General features: G+C 38.7%; 1 protein-coding gene across 1 annotated transcript in view; it reads left to right on the top strand.

The window, feature by feature from the left end:
• The window catches only part of LOC126272837 (cytochrome P450 6k1-like), a 57,220-nt gene extending 39,083 nt beyond the window's left edge, over nt 1-18,137 (top strand). The window contains exons 6-8 of the mRNA XM_049976040.1: nt 9,230-9,451; nt 13,521-13,772; nt 17,749-18,137. Of these exons, the coding sequence (XP_049831997.1) occupies nt 9,230-9,451; nt 13,521-13,772; nt 17,749-17,915 (641 nt within the window). The 3' untranslated portion in view covers nt 17,916-18,137. The remainder of the gene's footprint in view (nt 1-9,229; nt 9,452-13,520; nt 13,773-17,748) is intronic.
• Nucleotides 18,138-19,305: the final 1,168 nt, after the last annotated feature.

The raw sequence follows: 19,305 nt of genomic DNA, 5'->3' as shown, positions 1-19,305 counted from the left end.
GTGGCATGGCAGTAAACTTGGAGTACGAGAAAATATGGCGTGGAAAATAATATATTTTTAATTCGAAATACGCGATCAGATGACAATATTCTTCATTTATGCTTCACGGTTGGGCCTCATAGTCTAGCAGGGAAGTGCGCACCTGGAAACTGAAAGGTTTTTGTGACCTCAGTACATTCAAGAAATCTTAATCACCTCTTGACTATTAAATAATATATTTGTGAAACTCAGTACTGTAATTTCGACTATGTAGCTATTATCAAGGAGGAATAATTCCACCTTAGCACATTTCGAAATTTAAAAATTATCTGAAATGTCATGACACAGAAAGTGGTTTCACCGCATTGTGTTCCTTATTACTCTCTTGGGCGTGTTGCACTCTTTGAATGGCACTGTCAATATATTCCTCGTACTCTGCTTTAGTTTTGAATACGTCTGTAATATTGTATGGATAAAATGATTCCCTATCTGCAAATGCTAAAAATGAAGCAGTAGTTATGCAAATGTGTTCACACATTATTAACAGGTACTCAGTTACTACAGTCAATACATTTTAGCAACAATCAGTGCAGTATACTCAGCCTCCCACTCCAATGAAAATTTAAAAGCAAATAATACACACTCTCATGCTTTCATCATTGTATCTACTAGTGGATTCTGTATAACTAGAGCTTACTAAATGCAGTAGCATTCAGTACCGTGGAAGTAAGTTCACTCTATACCACACAATCTCATGTACAGATATGCACTCCATGTACTATATTTTTTTGTGCATAGTAGGACCTGGCACGATGGCTACTGTCACTAATACCACAAAGCATACACACAATCAGTGGCAAGAAGCAAAACCATTCAATGCAGAAACACATACTCATTCTGTGACAAGATGTAATATGGTTGAGTACCATTTCTGTCAAAAGCTCTAACATGGAATTCGTTAAATGTGAGAAACTTCGACAAATGGATGCAAACTATAATAAAGTAGAACATGGATAATGTACCAGTACTTACAACACATTTAAATGTTGTAAGACAAAAACAAAAGTGGAATCATTTATTCCATGCAATTTTAAGGATGCAAGCAAAAATCAAGCAGGTTATGAGCAACACATTCACAATGCAAATCAGAGTCCAACACACACACAAACACACACACAGACACACAAACAAACACACACACACACACACACACACACACACACACACACACACACACACACACAAGGTCATAATTAGGAACATAATGATATGACACCAGCTTTGTTTTGAAAGACACCAAACCAAAAAAAAAGGCTTTAAATCATACAATAAGAAACAGAGATGATGAACTGACAAACTTGCAACAGTCCAAATCGCATGGCAGCGAACAGACATTGTTTTGCCAGAACTTGTTCCACAACTTTTGCCTCCCACGGTTACGTGAAATACTGGTACTTGTCGGGCCTGAACTACCTTGTTTACACCGGCCATTGTGACCGAATGGTTCTAGGTGCTTCAGTCCAGAACCACACTGTTGCTACGGTTGAAAAATGTTCAAATGTGTGTGAAATCTTATGGGACTTGACTGCTAAGGACATCAGTCCCTAAGCTTACACACTACTTAACCTAAATTATCCTAAGGGCAAACATACACGCCCATGCCTGAGGGAGGACTCGTACCTCCGCCGGGACCAGCCACTACGGTTGCAGGTTTGAATCCTGCCTTGGACATGTATGTGTGTGATGTCCTAAGGTTAGTAAGGTTTAAGTAGTTCTAAGTCTAGGGGATTGATGACCTCAGATGTTAAGTCCCATAATGCTTAGAGGCATTTGAACCTTTTTTAACCTGGTTTACAACACTGCCAACATGAGCAAGCAATTGCGTGGTAGCGTGGTAGCCGGAATGCTTTGTGTTGCATGTTGCTCATTGTTTTCTGATTTTGATATCAGTGAAGAAATTATTCCTGTTACATCAACGTGTTCTTTTACTACCATCAAAACAGCAGAGTGGGTTGGGGATCCCTATGACCACGTGTCAAGTTTCTGCAAAGACCACGAGTCAAAATCTACATTTGCTGAAATTCAAAACACGGATATAAGCTGGCTGCCCTGTAAGAGGGCTTGTTTCCATGCACCGCTCCTCTATAGCCAGGCTTAAGAAAACCCAATCTAGCTATGAATACATAGGCATAAAATTATTCAACACTTTACCCGTACAGGCTCAATTAGTTTCAATGGATATTTTTAAAACTAAAACCAAAGTGTGGATGAAGAAAAATACTTTCTACAGTATAGAAGAATTTCCGAATAGTGGTAAAGATGATCTAATTTATTGATAAACTAAGGCTTACTGTTATGTATAGTTATGGATGTAGAGGCAGCTAGCTATAAGCTAATAGGGTACAACACTGTCATTTTTTTCTCCATGTAATATTTTTGTTATATAATGTACAAATAGCTATAATACTTCTGACAACATTGATTGCATGTTAATGCTGATAAATTATGGCTTACTGTTATGTATAGATCTAGGTGTAGAGGCTGTTGTAAGCTAATAGTTTACAACATTGCTATATTTTTACTATGTAATATTTTGGTATGTAAAACATAATGTACAAATAGCTGTAACTCTTCTGACAACATCGATTGCATGTTAATGCTGAAAGATGGATAAAATAAATAAATAACTCTAGTTTGTTTATGCTTGCGGTCTTCTGCTGGTTTATAGTGTTCACTCTGTGTAGTGTAGTGGTGTGTAGTGTAGTATTGTATAGTAGTGTAGTCCAGAACCATAAATTACAAAATTTGTTATATATCAATGCTGCATTGTGCAATAGACCAGTAAATGTGCCTTGTGGATGAACAGACATCTATGCTCCAGAAGGCCAAATGATGGTACATAGATTTTTTCTGTTATTACTATTTTCCTTTTATACAGGTGTTCCATGTAGATTCCCCTCTCACAGAGCATAATATTTAGTTATTATTAACATATTTGTTTTAATCACATTAAAATATTATGTACTCTTTTCATGCCAGTTCAAGTTCACATACAGTCTGTTCCTTTACACCCAATCAGAACATTATGACCACCTACCTAATAGTCAGTACGTCCACCTTTGGCATGGATAAGGCAGTGACACGTCAGGGTGTGTAAGCACTGAGGCTCTGGTAAGTTGCTGGAGAGGCTGGCACCACATCTGCAAACACAAGTCACCTAATTCCCAAAAATTCTAGTAGGGGTGGGGGGGGGGGGGGGGGAGCGGGGAGTGATGAGCACATCTCAGATGTGTTCAGCCGAGTTCAGACATGGCGAGTTGAAGGGCTATCACACCATTTTAAACTCGCCACTGTGTTCCTCAAAACCACTCCATCACACTCCTGGCCTTGTGACGTGGCGCATTATCTCATGGTAAAATGCCACTGCCATCGGGAAACATGATCGTCATGAAGGGGTGTACATAGTCTACAACCAGTGTACAATACTCCTTGGCCATCAAGGTACTTGCACTGGATCCATGGATGGCCATGTGGAAGTCCCAGGGCATAAAAAATGGAGACACCGGCAACTTGTCTCCATCCTGCAGTACAAGTTGTTTCCCTGGAAGACAACAAACTTGCACTCTCCTATTCACACGATGAGTAAAGTGTCAGGGTTCATCAGGCCATACAATGCTCTGCCATTGTGCCAACGTCCAGTGCCATTGGTCACATGCCCATTCCAGTTGTGGTTGCCGATGTCGTGGTGTTAATATCAGTATGTGGATGGGTCGTCACCTGGGAAGGTCCATTGTTATGAGTGTTTGGTGCACTTTGCATTCAGACACACTTGTACTCTGCCCAACATTAAATTCTGATGTTAGCTCCACCACAGTTCACTGCCTGTTTTGTTTTGCCAGTCTGCCCAGCTTATGACGTCCAACATCTGTAATGAGAGGTGGCCGTCCCACCCCACGATGTCTGGACATGGTTTCATGTTGGTTTCCCCACATGCTGGAAACACTCACCAAAGCACCCCTCAAACACCTGACAAGTCGTGCAGTTTCCAAAATGCTCATGCTGAGCCTCCACGCCATCACAATCTGCCCTCAGTCACACTCATATACAGGATGGAGAAAAACTGTGTCACAACATTTTAACCTCAGATAGATGATGCCAGAAGGAATCAAAATTACTATTGTTGTGTAGATTGACAATGGACAGTTTTTAAACTATGGAAAATTGGCGCCACATTCTCCAACTTTCCACATTATAGCCCTGTTGCCAGATGCTCTGGACAACACATGACCACAAATGCTTTGCCTGCCCGAGATCGCAGTATAGCCAAGGTGGTCCACATGCTCAGTGTGCCAGTCTTCCACTCTGGAGGCTTGGGGGTAAATCTTCTGGGGTCCTCACACATCCATTTTAGTTTCATGATAAGACTTACTGGGAACAAACCCATCAACAGCTGTTAGTTTGTGTTCAGAAAGTCTTTTACAAATTGTGTTGGTCCTGAAAAGGGCTTTTTCGTAGCTAGGACATTTGTTTAATTAAAGCAGGTGATTAGACGTGCAGCCCTCTGATGTGACACAAGCTTGGAGACATCAAATGGTGTTTTACCAAACTCTTTCAAAGATTTCTGGTATTGCCCTGATGTGATTTGTGGCATGTTGAACGTGATCCATTAAATCCTCTTTGTTTCTAGGTGGTTTGCACCCGGGTGGGTGAACTAGAAACTTGAAGGATCACCACAGGAAAAATTCTGGTGGCGTGAGGTCTGGTGATTGTGGGGGCCATGTCCTACGAGCACCTCTACCGAATACCCGGGCACTAAAGAGTTCATTTAAATATACATACAAAGCACAACTGTTATGTATGAGCGCCCCATCATGCAGCAACCACATATGTAGCCATATGTCCAGGGGAACATTTTCCAGCAGGCCACTTAGAGCTTCTTGCGAAAAGTGGAGGTAATTTGCCCCACTAAGTTGAGGAGGTCATCCATCTCCTCCTAAACCACTGAATTGATTTCACACAAATGTTGAGCAAAAATCGTTCCTGGTGTCTGTGGACATACATGACTTGAGGATTTCCCCTTGCCCAGTAATGAATGTTTCGAATATTGTAAAGGCCATCCCAATGGAAGGTGCACTCCTCGGTAAACAATACAATGGCGGGAAAGTCGGGATCTCATGCAACACATCACAGGAACCACTGGCAAAACCCTCGTCTGTGTTCATAGTTCGCCACAGGATTAGGTCTTGGACAGGGTGAAAAGTCAATGGATGCTGGCCGTCATCCTTTAAAACCCCCCAGACTAACCGATGAGTGACCCCCATGTTGTGTCCAGCTACTTGAGTACTTGTTGTAGGTGTTCCCTGAAGTGCTCGAGAACAGTCTCTTCAAATGCTGCATCCCATCATGTTCGAGGTTTTCCAGCATCACCATGATATTCCACTAATGAGCCTGTTTGCCAAGTCGCTGGTGAATTGCTATAAATGTTTGTGAGTGTGGGTGGTGTCCTGCTGGGTACCATTCCTTATACAAATGTAAAGCTCCATGTGCATTACCATCGCCTAGTCCATAAACAAAAACCATATCTCATTGTTCTTCAAACAAATACTGTGCCACTATGCTTACTGTATGACTAAATCACATGTGATGTGTGTGTGCTCCAAAGTCAAGCTTACGTGTGAATGCCTCTGACGTGAGGTGGAGACAAACAACAAGACCTATTTGACTAGAGTGCATATCACGTTGGGGCAGCGACGGGGCAAGGGATGTTTGCATGTGTGAACCAACAACCATGGCACTGCCCGCCAACCGACAAATGGCAACAGGGCAATCCCATGGCCAATCGGAGCATGTGGCGCTAGGCTTCCATAGTTTAAATATGGTGTGTTGTCGACCTCACAACATTAGTAATTTTGGTTCCTACTGGCATCAGCTATCTAGGGTTAAAATTTCTTGACACAATTTTTCTTCACCCTGTAGATCATGTACCTTACCCGTTCTACACATGGACACCATTTTCACTGACACTACATGCACCATGTGTGTCTCTGACTAGCAGGCATTCCTTGCCAAATGACACTGTTATCTCATAGATGGGTTTATATTGATAGCAGGTCATCGCCTGGACGGGTTTATATCGATAGTAAGTTGGTGGTCATAATGTTCTGGCTGATCAGTGTATAGATTACAGACTAAAAGGAAAAAGCAAATAAACAAAAGGTAATAAATGTCCACAGTTATGCATTTCGACAACTCCAGAAGTCTTCCCCTAATATGTGAAGAGTTATTTTCATGGATATTTCTATGCTACATACCTTGTTGCTTCTATCCATAGTGTTGACAAGTATGTGTTGCACAGCCATGACTGCCCACAAAAGGTCGAAATCAACACTCTACAATTTGTAACTATCAAACTAAGTAAAATAATGTCGAAAACATTTTAAATCAGAGGTATGAAAATGATGCTGTTTCTCAACAGACATAATCATTAAATGAAAACTTAAATAGACCCAAAAGAAGAAAATAAGCAAAGACCATTTCGGGAAATAACTGTTAAAGGCTTTGCAAACACAAACATTCCAGTTACAAACCCCAAAATCACCATTTCTTTCTTTTCAATCAGTTTCATAGCTCTCCAGGAACATAACATAACATCCATTACATTTGTACATATAATAATCTGTAAACAAAAAGATGTGAATTTTGTCAAAAAATACGCAGTTTCCTAAAAACAGATGCGAATTTTGCCAAAAATAGCTGCAACATTTTCAGTTCCCTAGACTAACACCTGACTTGGCTACTGAAAGGCAGTAATCCCAGTTAAACAAAATAGTCTAACATTTATTATTGCAGACCTGCTTCTGTAGACATCATTGCTGACACATGCCTATGAGGTGGCATTGTACTCTGAGGTTGACAGCTCATATCTTAGTGGTGGGAAAAATTTTTGCAGCTAATATTTGAGTGGCAAGAAGAGTAAAGTTTCAGATGACCAGACTTGGTGCAAACGTCCTGGAATTTAACTCCAAAAGTCCCCATGACATTTCATGTAATGAGGACATGTAACATTATTGATGTTGATCTTTTTATTGAATGGGGCACTAAACCTGCCAGTTCCCTTGATGCTATTGGAGATGTATAGGCTGTGTGTCGGCAATGAATTTCAACCTCTCTCTTTTCTCAACATTGTACAATACAACCACAATACCACCCTCTACACTCAACAGACACACTGAAGACACAACTCTCACACAGTGTGGAAAGGTACCAGTCTGCAACAAGGAAAATATGTCTTCCCGACTAGGCTCAGGTCTCCCTCTGCGGACAATGCCATATGGCTCTCTCTTTCTAACTGGCTGCACACAGATTTAAAAACTATCTTCTTACCCATGTCTACAACCATCTATGCACCTTATTCTCTGCTGTTTTATACGATGCAACTCCCGGGCAGATGTATACTCTATCTTGGGTACTCTGCTGTGTGGCACGATCTTTGATGTAAAACAGCCTCAAAAAACAATTGCCTTGCTGCGGCGTCATTCTTGCAACCTGGTTCATACACTAAATGACATGTGTACTCCAGTCAACTAAGTGCAGAAGAGAAATATCAACAGGTCATTTCCAAGATTTATATATGGCACACCACCTTGTTTCCATGCCCACCCCTGTTTTCATACAAGTATCTTACTCCCTCAATATTTTTAAACAAATAGTCACATATGCACAAAATTTGGTTGAAATTGTTCCAGGGCTTCTAGAAAAATGCTTTTATGCCAACCTTTTTCACCCTCATCCTCACACACAGTAATTTGTTTTCAAACAGCAAGTGATAAGTGTGCCAAGTTTGGAAGACATTATTTCACAGAGATAGCTGATATGTTATTGCCTATGCACATCCATCCCCTTCCTAACAAAGGGGTATGACACCATCTGCACTGCCACAAATCACCATAGTGACCCCAATCAAGTATTTTTTTTATATTTTGTCATGCCTTCTCATCCCTGGAGGTATTGCAGGTATAATTCCCACATAGTACTACCATACAAATAGTTACACAAATAACGAGTCAGTTACATACAAAATTTGGTTGAAATAGCTCCTGTCTTTCCTGAGTTATGCTTCTATATCACACTCTTTCCAACCCCCCCCTCCCCACCCCCCCATCCCACCCCACTCTAAGGGAAGCAGGTGACTCTTACACCCACAACGTTTCTCTCCACAAAGTAAGGATAATGTATACTAACTGTTGTTGAAATTGATCCAGTAGTTTAGGAGATGTTTATCATACATACAAATATTTTTATACCACACTAGCTTTTTACTTATGGCTATGCCTACGTCCAAATATGTCTGAGTCTCTATTGTTTCATCAAATTAATAAGGAAAAATTTAAATCTCTTCCCTAATCTACTTTTTCCCTTCTCTTTCTCACTCCCATTTTCACACTCTGTCCTTCTTCCTCCTCACATGCTCTCCTTCTTACATCTGCCTCCTTACACACTTTCTCCTTTCCCACCTGAACAGTAGACCTCCTCATCTTCCACATCTCTTCTACACCTCCTGCTCTTCACTCTTCTCTCTGTCTATCCCCTTCTTCCCCTAACCTGTGCATCTCCTCCTCCCCCTCTCTTTGTCCATCTCCACTTCCCCTCTCCCTGTCCATCTTCATCTCCCCCTTTCTCTGGTCATTTTCCCCTCCCCCATGCTTCTGGTCTCTCTCCCTCCCCTTTACCTCTGTACCCACCTCCTATGTCATCAACATCCCAATGAGAGCCACACTATTTCTTCATAGACCATAAATGGTGTGTGTATAAGCTTGTGTGAAATCAATTCAGTGGTTTAGGAGGAGATGTGGAATACCCCCCCCCCCCCCCCACACACACACACACACACAAACAGCCAATACACAGTGATCTATACTAAAAGTTCAGTGCTTGATTTGTGATGATATAAACAGGTACCATGTACTGATGAAAAGGAATCAGATCCACACATTTTACAATGTGGTATGAAACAACTTTTTTTTATCTGTACAGGTATTGTATTTGCACTTTTAAAATGCTCAGAAAAGCATAAAAATGACATTTTAAGAAGTATAAATTGTGAAAACATCCACCACAAGGTCACAGTACCAGAACCTCTGCTTTTCCAAATCAAGCACTGACTAAAACCATTACTTAACTGAATAATATCACCTTTCACATTTTATGACCTAGTCTGCTGTGACAGAAACTTTTATCTGTCTTTCTATAGAACTGTCAATGGACGACTTGGCAGCACAGGCATTTGTCTTCTTCATTGCGGGCTTCGAGACATCGTCAACAGCAACAAGCTTTACTCTACATGAACTGGCGCTCAACCCAGATGTACAGAGCAAATTACATGATGAAATTGACACTGTGCTGAAGGAAAACAATGGTGAAATTTCCTACGACACCATCAGCAAAATGACTTACCTCGACAAGGTGGTATCTGGTAAGGAAAATCAATCTTCAATTTGAATTCCACTTTTAAGTAAATGTATTACACTCTGTTCAGATATGTTAGAGCAGAACCTCCTAGCCCAGGTTTCCATAGTGGTTAGCATATTATGCATACCTTCTTCATCATGTACTATCATTATACAAGTCAGAATGAGTAGCAGGGTTCACCCACTCACTTATACAGTGATGAAGGAAGGAAGGAAGAAATGTCACAAATTGAGCCCTCAGAAACTGAACATAAACTCGGACTGCAATTATGAAAGAGAGGGTACACTTTTAGCCTTCATTTGAGGTGCCATACTGGCCTCAAACTAAACAGATTCAGAGGAATAATAGAGCCAATTTTGAAAAACTGTCTAAAGTTTCGAATCTATAGCCTATTTAATGTAAACCAACTATTGATTATGATTCAGACTGGCAGCATATGTATCTGCCCTGCACCCCATCCAAGAAAAACATCTAAAGAATCTGCCAAAATATTGCTTAAAATGACATTCACAACTCGCTTACAAATCCATAAATCTGGGAAGTTTTGCTGACAGACATTTGAACTTTGCCTCTGTCCACTGATTGACATTACTCAGTGCTAAATCTCCACCATTTTCTTGAAATTTGGCACTGGTGTACTGTTGGTATAAATGTAGAAAAATATGAAATTTTACTGAGATATGTCAACTCATTTCTGAATTACAGAGCTGTGAAACTATCATAAATGGTCCCAAAAACGGGAAATATCAATTTCTAGAATTGCTGTAGAAGTTACAGACCTGGGATAAATACCATTTTACGAATTTTCACACCCTTTCACATGGTATACAATAATACATAGGTTAATATAAGTTCTTTTCGAAAGAAAATTTAAAATTTTAATTATTTTTTTTTTTTTTTAAATTTCCCAGTTTATTCCATGAGGAGCTTGTACCGTTGTAAATTACATATGGTTCTAGGAGAATTTTCTGAAATCTATGCCTTTTGCTAGACCCGTCCAGTCCTTTTCCTTCACTCCTTTTCCTTCCCCTTGAGCCCTTCTGCTGGAAAAAGGAGCCACTGGCTCTGGGGGCTTCCATAATTATAACCTTCTTTTATGTTTGTGTTCTGCTGCCACTTGGTGAGTAGATTTTTTATCTTTCCAATTACATTACAGTGTCAAAAATTGATTGATTTTGTTGTTGTAAAGCCTATTCCTGTTAGAAATGTTTTTGAAAAAGATTGTTTTCATAGGAACACTTTCTTTTTCAGTTGCAATAACTCAGGATTCAACATGTTTTGGCAAGAATTGATGAATGTAGATTGTGAGTCTTGGGCATTACTACCATAATGTGCTGAAATTATAAAATTACAAAAATAACAATGGTTATTTTTGTAATGAATCCTGCCTTTAGAAGAAATGATCTTACATTTGTGGAATATGTCAGCTCCACATTTTGCTCTCATCCAGCCTGTGGACTCTGATATTCACCAAGAATATTCTACTCAATGAATTACTATTGACCTCCAAAACTCTCAGTGGTTGACTGTAGACTATGATAAAGATAGACAGTGACCACCAAGACTTGTCAGAGGCAATTGATAAGCCTCTCTCACCAACATGACACTAGCAATTAAGGGTTATACAGCAAATGCTAACCCCACTATATTGTCTCACTGCAATTAGCCATTTAAAGCTACAATGACTAAATGAGAGACTTAGCAGAATCATTGGAAATCAATTCGATACGTTTGTGTGGATTCTGAAGTGAATAAAAGCTCTGTTCTCCACATTCCTGAGGACAGTTTAAAGTAGTTCCTCTTCCTCTTCTTCAGATGCCTACACTTGAGCTATAGGTTTTTTTTTTCTGGCAGACAACCACCTCTGCACACAACACTGGTCTTGATTACAAGTAGCCAATCTGAGTTCCATTTGTTGACTTTCAACTGAATGAATGATGACATATTGTTATGTATGTGCATGGTCATCTGGCATTGTGGAAGCAATGATCTTCCCTCGCCTGAAGTCACTGTACCCATCACAACCAGGTGTGATGCTTTCTGAATCTCAATTTCATGATCCCAACAAGGAATAAACTGGCTGTTTACTAAAACTGCAAGCAGTTGCCAGTCAGATCCATCACTTACATACAAGCATGAGGGTTTTGTTCCAGACTATGACTACAGCTGCATGCCAGCACAGTAGTAAATAAGGGGGTGCAAGAACAGCAGCTGCAACAACCTAGCATAATATGTCGTGTTGTTCCCCAAACAATGAGACTAATCCAGAAAGAGATCAAACTGGCTAAATGTATAACAGGTACTACAGTATGATTCATGGGAACTGTTACCAGGAAATTAATCATAAATTGAAAATAGTATCTACCATTATTGCTATCTAGGTATTTAGCACAACAATCATTGTTTCAGGTTGTAAAGGAACTGAAAATATTGTGATTTAATCGCAGATGTGCTGAAAAATTGTTCCAGTGACACACCAGAGAAATATCTGGTAAACTTTTTATCTTTGAGAGACATAGGAACAATTTCGCCCTTCGTTTTTTTTTTTTTTTTTTTTTTTTTTTTTTTTTCTTGTATGGACGACTACTTTTTGTTCTGATGGGCTGGTGGGATGTCGTACTGTCTAATTACTAGTGTGTGTGTGTGTGTGGTAAATGAAAGAGTTAAAAGACGCAAGATGTGTTTTATATTATTTTCATCGCACAACAAGCCTTATTCCCATGCCTATGGAGTATTTATGTTAAGCAGAGAAGGCGAGTTTTAGATGGAACCGAAGATCTTCAAAACGGCGCTGCTCAACAATAGAGGTGCGTGATTGTGCTCTCTACTTTCCTTTCGTGGCCGCTAAAATTACTTCCGATTCGTTTTGCCGAGACATTCAGAACCTGCAATCTTCTTTTTCTTATAAAAATACTAGTCCGATGCAAAAGAAATACTCTTAGATTTAAATAATTGCCATTCTTTTACCCAGGCCATGGGGAATGATAGAACGTACGTGCCTCTACTCTGAATGTACGTTCGCAATCTCCGAGTGTGTTACGACAAAATTATTTCACAATGAAAATTTCTCATCAGACCGCAACCACTCGCACGCGAATGTACGTACCCTCTGAATGTATCTAGTCAGTCACGCGCGTTGTTCAAAAGCTTTACTTTTAATATTCAGTGGATTACATTTCCGAAATTAATTTTTGTTTATGCTGCAAATCGTACTTCACGCAAAGTATTTATTACGTAAGTTTCAGGCTCAATTTAATAAAAAAAAAAGATTCCGAATAATAGAAATAAAGAATAACAATCAAACAAATCAAACCTAAGTAAACAGAAAGAGGGAACGTTACAAGGTCATAGTCTACATCTAACATGAAGAACACTTAAACACACTGCAAATCTAATTGACATGATCAAAGTATTGGTAAGTTGTTGGAAAGAGCAAGTGTGGGTATAATAAAAATGAGATTTGACATGAAGAAGTGACCTACAGACAGGTTATTTATCTGGCTTGGCTGTAAATTCTGTAGAATAGGCAGCAGCATCTGGTGTTACACCAGCTATGGCGGCAGTGAAATACAAATAAAATCATGATGTGGTTGTTAAAATGAACATTGCTTAATCTGCAAAGGAACACCTGATTTCCTCTGCTTGCAACACTTGCTAAACACATGTATCAGTCTGTACCAGAAAGCAGACCAAGATGGAGCCCTAGGGTGAAACTACTTTTACTCTTGATGTCTTTGTCCTATAAAAGAAGACTTGTCTCCACCAAAATCTGATTCAAACAAAGTGCAGTCACAGAATGAGAGTGAGGTGAGGTGTACTCATATTTTTATTAGCTTTCCATATGAAAGAACTATCAAAGTTGGGTATACAGCTTCCTTGGATCTAAACTTATTAGTATATAAAAATTTAATTCATATAAGTGCTTCATTTTAATTTTTATTAATTAAATGGTCCTATTATTAAAGGGAATGCTCTCAATGTTTGTCCTCTGATACAGTTCATCATAATTTTATCATACCAAATTATCATTTTGCTCTCCTTTAAATATGTTTTTTTTTTCTTTTCTGTTCCAGAGTCTCTCAGGAAATATCCACCAGTACCATTTCTGAACAGAGAATGCAACCAAGACTACAAGATTCCCGACAGTGATGTCATTCTGGAAAAAGGAACTCCAGTAGCACTGTCTGTGCTGGGCCTACACTATGAACCCAAATATTTCCCTGACCCTGATCGTTTTGATCCTGAGAGGTTCTCTGAAGAAGCCAAAGCTAGGCGGCACCCCTATGTCTACCTGCCTTTTGGAGAGGGACCACGCATTTGCATTGGTAAGTAGTAAAGATCAGAAACTCTGTGAGTGAAAGTCTGATGTTGAGGCCTGCACACATTAGAAATGAAGGCCACTACTTCCTTCCTTTCCACTACATTCCATGAGTCTGATGAGTCTAAGAACAGTGGCACTTTGGTTGCTTCCTACCTATTCAGTCGTTCTCTTTCACTGAATTGTGCAGGAGTGTAAGGCTAGCTGTAAAGTTCAGTGTACAATCTTGCTGTCATGAAGTAGCACTATCAGGGCAAAAATAACCAGTTATCAGGATCAGAAAGGTCTAAAGAAAGCCATGTTTTGTGAAATTGTGGAGGGTGTGAGACATAAATGGAGTGATGCAGTGTATATGACTGCAAATATTTTCCATATGAGGAAGATGCTCTAGTCCATGCTTCAAATGGAAAACACACGAAGTTTTTCCATTGCAAACAAAATGGTTGTGTCCTTATATATTCCACCTCCACCATGTATAAAAATGTGATAAACTACTCATGATTCTTTCAGTCATGGCATCTTGTATTTATGAGCTAGTAGTGTGCTGTACTGATTATCATTCATCTGTGTAACTTTTTCAATGATGACTGCAAGTTTATTTTAATGCTTAACCACCATTTGAGAATATGTTTGTACAGAGATGTTCATAAATGTATAATATACCTACATACACACACACACACACACACAAAATAATACCCATAAATACACATACATATATAAGTTTAATATACATATATGCATATGTGGAACAGAACGTGAAAAAGGACATCTTGTCCGAGAAGTACAATTTTCAGTACAAGCAAAAAGTTTGATAATGTTTAAAACATCTATTTTCATTTTTTGTATAGTACAGTAATTTACATCATTTTGTCCAATTTGAAACTTGTTTGAACCCAATAGAACTCAATAATACAAGTAAAAACAATCAATATTAGTCTTCTGAAAACAGACCTCTCATCATTATGGAGAAATAACATTGGCCTGACAAAAAGCCTCTTTTCTAAATCTTCAGTTGCATATGCAGTGCTTCACACAATAGCACCTTAATTTTAGAAGCATTTTAAGGACTTCAAATTAGTTTCATGTAAAAGAAGAACATTTTGTGAATAAAATAACATCAAAAAAGAGAAGTGGCCAATTTTTATATGAAACTGTAAATGCCTACAAATGCTACCAGTTTGCAGTTGACAGACCTAAAGCAACAGCTGACAGTTGTCATTACTGTAACAATGTAAGCCTACACCTACAACACATGTTAACCCTGCTGGTTCCGTTGGAAATGAAAATGGTGAAGTTGCTGTGAACAGATGTTGTTCTAGTGGTCTTCAGCCTGAAGACTGATTTGATGCAGCTCTCCATGCTACTCTATTCTGTGCAAGTCCTTCATACCTGAATATTCTGAATCTGCTTAATGTATTCATCTCTTGTTCTCCCCATACGATTTTTACCCCCCATGCTTCCCTCCAATACTAAATTGGTGTTGATCCCTTGATGTCTCCAAATGTGTCCTGTCAATCAGTCCCTTTCTCTAGTCAGGTTGTGCTACAAATTTCTTTTCTCCCCAATTCCATGCTGTACCTCCTCTTAGTTGCATGATCTACTCAACTTACCTTCAACATTCTTCTCAACACATTTCAAAAGGCTCTGTTCTCTTCCTGTGTTCATTTTGTGTGTGTGTGTGTGGGTGTGTGTGTGTGTGTGTGTGTGTGTGTGTGTGTGTGGTTGTTGTGTGTTAACAAATTTCTCTTCTTCAGAAATACTTTGCTTGCCATAACCATACCAGTCCTCTCTACTTCGGACATCATCAGTTATTTCACTGCCCAAAGATCAAAATTCTTCTACTACTTTAAGTGCCTTGTTTCCTGGTCACATGGTTTAATTTGACTACATTGCATTAATCTTGTTTTGGTTTTGTTTATGTTCATCTTACATCCCCCTTTCAAGACACTGCCCATTCCATTCAACTGTTCCTCCAAGTCTTTTGCTGTCTCTTGCAAAATTACAATGCCATTTGAGACCTCAAAGTTTTTAGTTTTTCTTCCTGGACTTTAATTCCTACTCCAAATTTTTCTTTTGTTTCCTTTACTGTTCATTTGCCGTACAGGTTGAATAACACAGGGGACAGGCTACAGCCCTGTCTGACTCCATTCTCAACCACTGGTTTCTTTTCATGCCTTTCAACTCTTTTAACTGCAATCTGGTTTCTGCAGAAATTGTACACAGAGCTTTGCTCCCTGTATTTTACCCCAACCATCTTAAGAATTTCAAAGAGAGTATTCCAGTCAGCATTGTCAAAACCTTTCTCCAAGTGTACAAATGATGTATGTGTAGGTTTGCTTTCCATAAACCATCTTCTAAGAGAATTCTTAGGGTCAGTATTGCCTTGCATATACCCTAATTTCTCCGGAATCCAAACTGATCTTCCCCAAGATCAGCTCCTACCAATGTCCTCATTCTTCTATAAAGAATTAATGTTATCATTTTGTAATCATGGCCTATTAAACTGATAGTGTTGTAATATTCACACCTGTCAGCACCTGATTACTTTGGAATTGGAATAATTATATTCTTATTGAAGTCTGAGGGTATGTTGCCTGTCTCTTATATCTTGCACACCAGATTGCCCTCCAAAGGTTATCAGTAGTTCCAACAGAATGTCATCTAGTCCCGGGCCTTGTTGTGAATTGGGCCTTTCAGTACTGTGTGAAATTCTTCTCACAGTATCATATCTCCTACCTCATCTTCAGCTAGGTCCTCTTCCATTTCCATAATATTGCCTTCCATTACATCTCCTTTGTAAAGACATTCTACGTATTCCTTCCACCTTTTTGCTTTTCCTTCTTTGCTTAGGACAGGTTTTCCACCTCAGCTATAGTTATTTATACAGATGGTTAATTTTCCTTCTAAATACTGATTTATCCTTCTAAATTCTTTGGAATTGGAATTATTATATTCTTCTTGAAGTCTGAGGGTATATTGCTTGTCTCTTATATCTCTAGCCATTCCTGCTTAGCCATTTTGCACTTCCTATTAATCTCATTTCTTAGACGTTTGTAATTCCTTTTGCCCACTTCATGTACTGCATTTTTATTTTTTCTCAACTCATCAATTAAATGCAATACTCCTTGTGTTTCCCAACAAGCAGAATTCACTGAATTCAAAGAACAACTAAAATTTTATCTTCTGGATAACCAGTCCTTTTTGGCAGTGCGTGATACTTCATGTTGAGTTTGATTTTACACATTACTCTGCAAACTTAATCTGAAGCACTGGTATATAATTCCTGATAAAATGCCTTATGTATCAATTAGAGTGTACTCCTTGTATTTTGTTTATATGACTATTATTACTGCAGTCATCTGGCTTATAATTGGAGCAGTTGGACCTGACTTTTCTTGTACCTGTTTATACGTGATTGAGATTGTAAGCTGTATGAGTTAGGACCATTTATGAATGGTTACTACTGAAATCATCTGACATGTTCTACATCCTAGTGATATATTTTTGTGTGATGGATCTATGGAAACTAAAAATAAATAAAATAGGTAAATGTGTAAAAAAGAAAACACATATTACAGACCACTGATGATTCTTCCCAAATGAATGAAGCAAAAGGCATATGACAATAAACAAACTACTGTTAATTGGTTGCATAGATGGTACATACCTCCCAAGAGTTAATATGTCTTCTTTACAGTAAGTAGCAATCCATATTTTCCTATATTGCTGATACTCCTACCTAGAGTTTGAAAACTTACCTTCCTTCTCCTACGTAAAACTGTCATAGCAGGCATGTTTTCTTATCCTTTGCTTCAAGTCTGATGGTGGAAGGTTGGTTGCATACGCCAGTGGATCACTATTAAAGGGAGATTTTGATGACATGATAAAGAGAGGCATTGTCTCCCTGATGAAGAGGTGCAGTATATGTTGATTCAGCATAACATGATCATGATTCATACAGATTTCTATACATGTTTCAGGTATGAGGATGGGCCTGCTGCAAACCAAAGTGGGTCTTGTGAACTTACTATCAAAGTACAGTGTGCAGCCTACACAGAAGACAGTAACAAAACTTGATTTCCATCCTAGGTCAGCAATCCTCATGACCAAAAGTGGAATCCACCTTCAGTTTGTAAAGCGTTCCTAGGAGGACAACACTGAAGAACAATATCATGTCGAAATTGACCCATTTTAGTGTTGTTTATATATGTACGCACTATGATTCATAGATAGTCCTTACACAGTGGCTTTACTGTATGGAAGACTATAGTGCACTGTTGTGTTTCCCACCAATCTTCAGTATTGTACTTTTAACAGCACATATTATGTTTATGTACTTATTATAAATAAACACAGTTTCTTTATTTCAGACATAACTACTTATTTAATTAAAGAAAATTATTACTGCAACTGTTCTTTGTAATATTCTAAAAAAGGGCAATCACAGCAGCCACTATCAGGTGCTGCCATTGAACAGCAACTTTGAACAACTGTCTCCTGGTTGACTGTCCTATCTGACAGTTACCAACAGCAGTGCTTTCTCTTTTATTTTCTCAATGTGATTAATTAATTATGTGCTTCTGGGTGTTCTGATGAATTTTTCCCTCTTTTTGCTTAAAAGCATACCAATCACCAGTTGCATTGGTACACAAATGGTACATCAGTTGAACACAGCTATATGCTTTTGTAAAAGAACATTTTGATGTAATTTTATGAGATAGATATTTACAGAAATGAAACTATTTGAATAATGGAGCTATTTGCTAAAAAGAAAAACTATGGTGACAAAGCATGAAGTTAGTAGTTTGATAGTTCCAAGAATTAATAATGTTTCTGATGTTCTCAGTACCATTCATGTATGACTGTCATATTAATAATATTAAAAATATATATGTTGTGTCTTATAATTTATTTCAAAAAATTTGCTGCTGCTTTCAAAATACATTTTACTATGGAATGGCAAATGGTGTCTTTACCATCAGGGTCTATAGGATGACATTACAACAAATAAACAAACTTTATCATGGTTCGTGGACACAGCAGTGCTTGGAAACAGACAAAATCTGGCTTATGCCTGGATGGCAGTGGAAAACTATGTAAAAATTACACTGAAGTCTGCCAATGTACAATGCATAATGGAGATTCTACCTTCTCTTTCCTTCTCATTCCATCTGGTAATTCACCCTTGACAATGCTTCTGGGTGACTTTTCTGAACACTCTCCACATCCTAAAACTCACCAGTCCTTTTCCTTCACTCCCCATCTTGCCCATTCAATCCCTCCACCAGAGGAAGGAGCCACTGGCTCTGAAAATTAGCAAATTTCAGCACCTACTTATAGGAGTTCTCCTGTCATCACTGGATCATTAGATCGGTTATTTATCCAGTTGCTTATAGATTCCACTTTAAAGTGATTCAGCTTCTTGTATTGCAAGTTAGTGTCTTTTGTATTTAGCAACATAAAGGTTAGGGTCTTACACCACTTCCAAAATAAAACAATACATATAATTAAACATTCATTCATCAGATTACATCTTG

Source organism: Schistocerca gregaria, chromosome 5, assembly GCF_023897955.1.
Source record: "Schistocerca gregaria isolate iqSchGreg1 chromosome 5, iqSchGreg1.2, whole genome shotgun sequence".
Taxonomy (NCBI): Eukaryota; Metazoa; Arthropoda; class Insecta; order Orthoptera; family Acrididae; genus Schistocerca; species Schistocerca gregaria.
The sequence above is the reverse complement of the archived record's forward strand: the minus strand, read 5'-3'. Positions and strand labels throughout refer to the sequence as shown.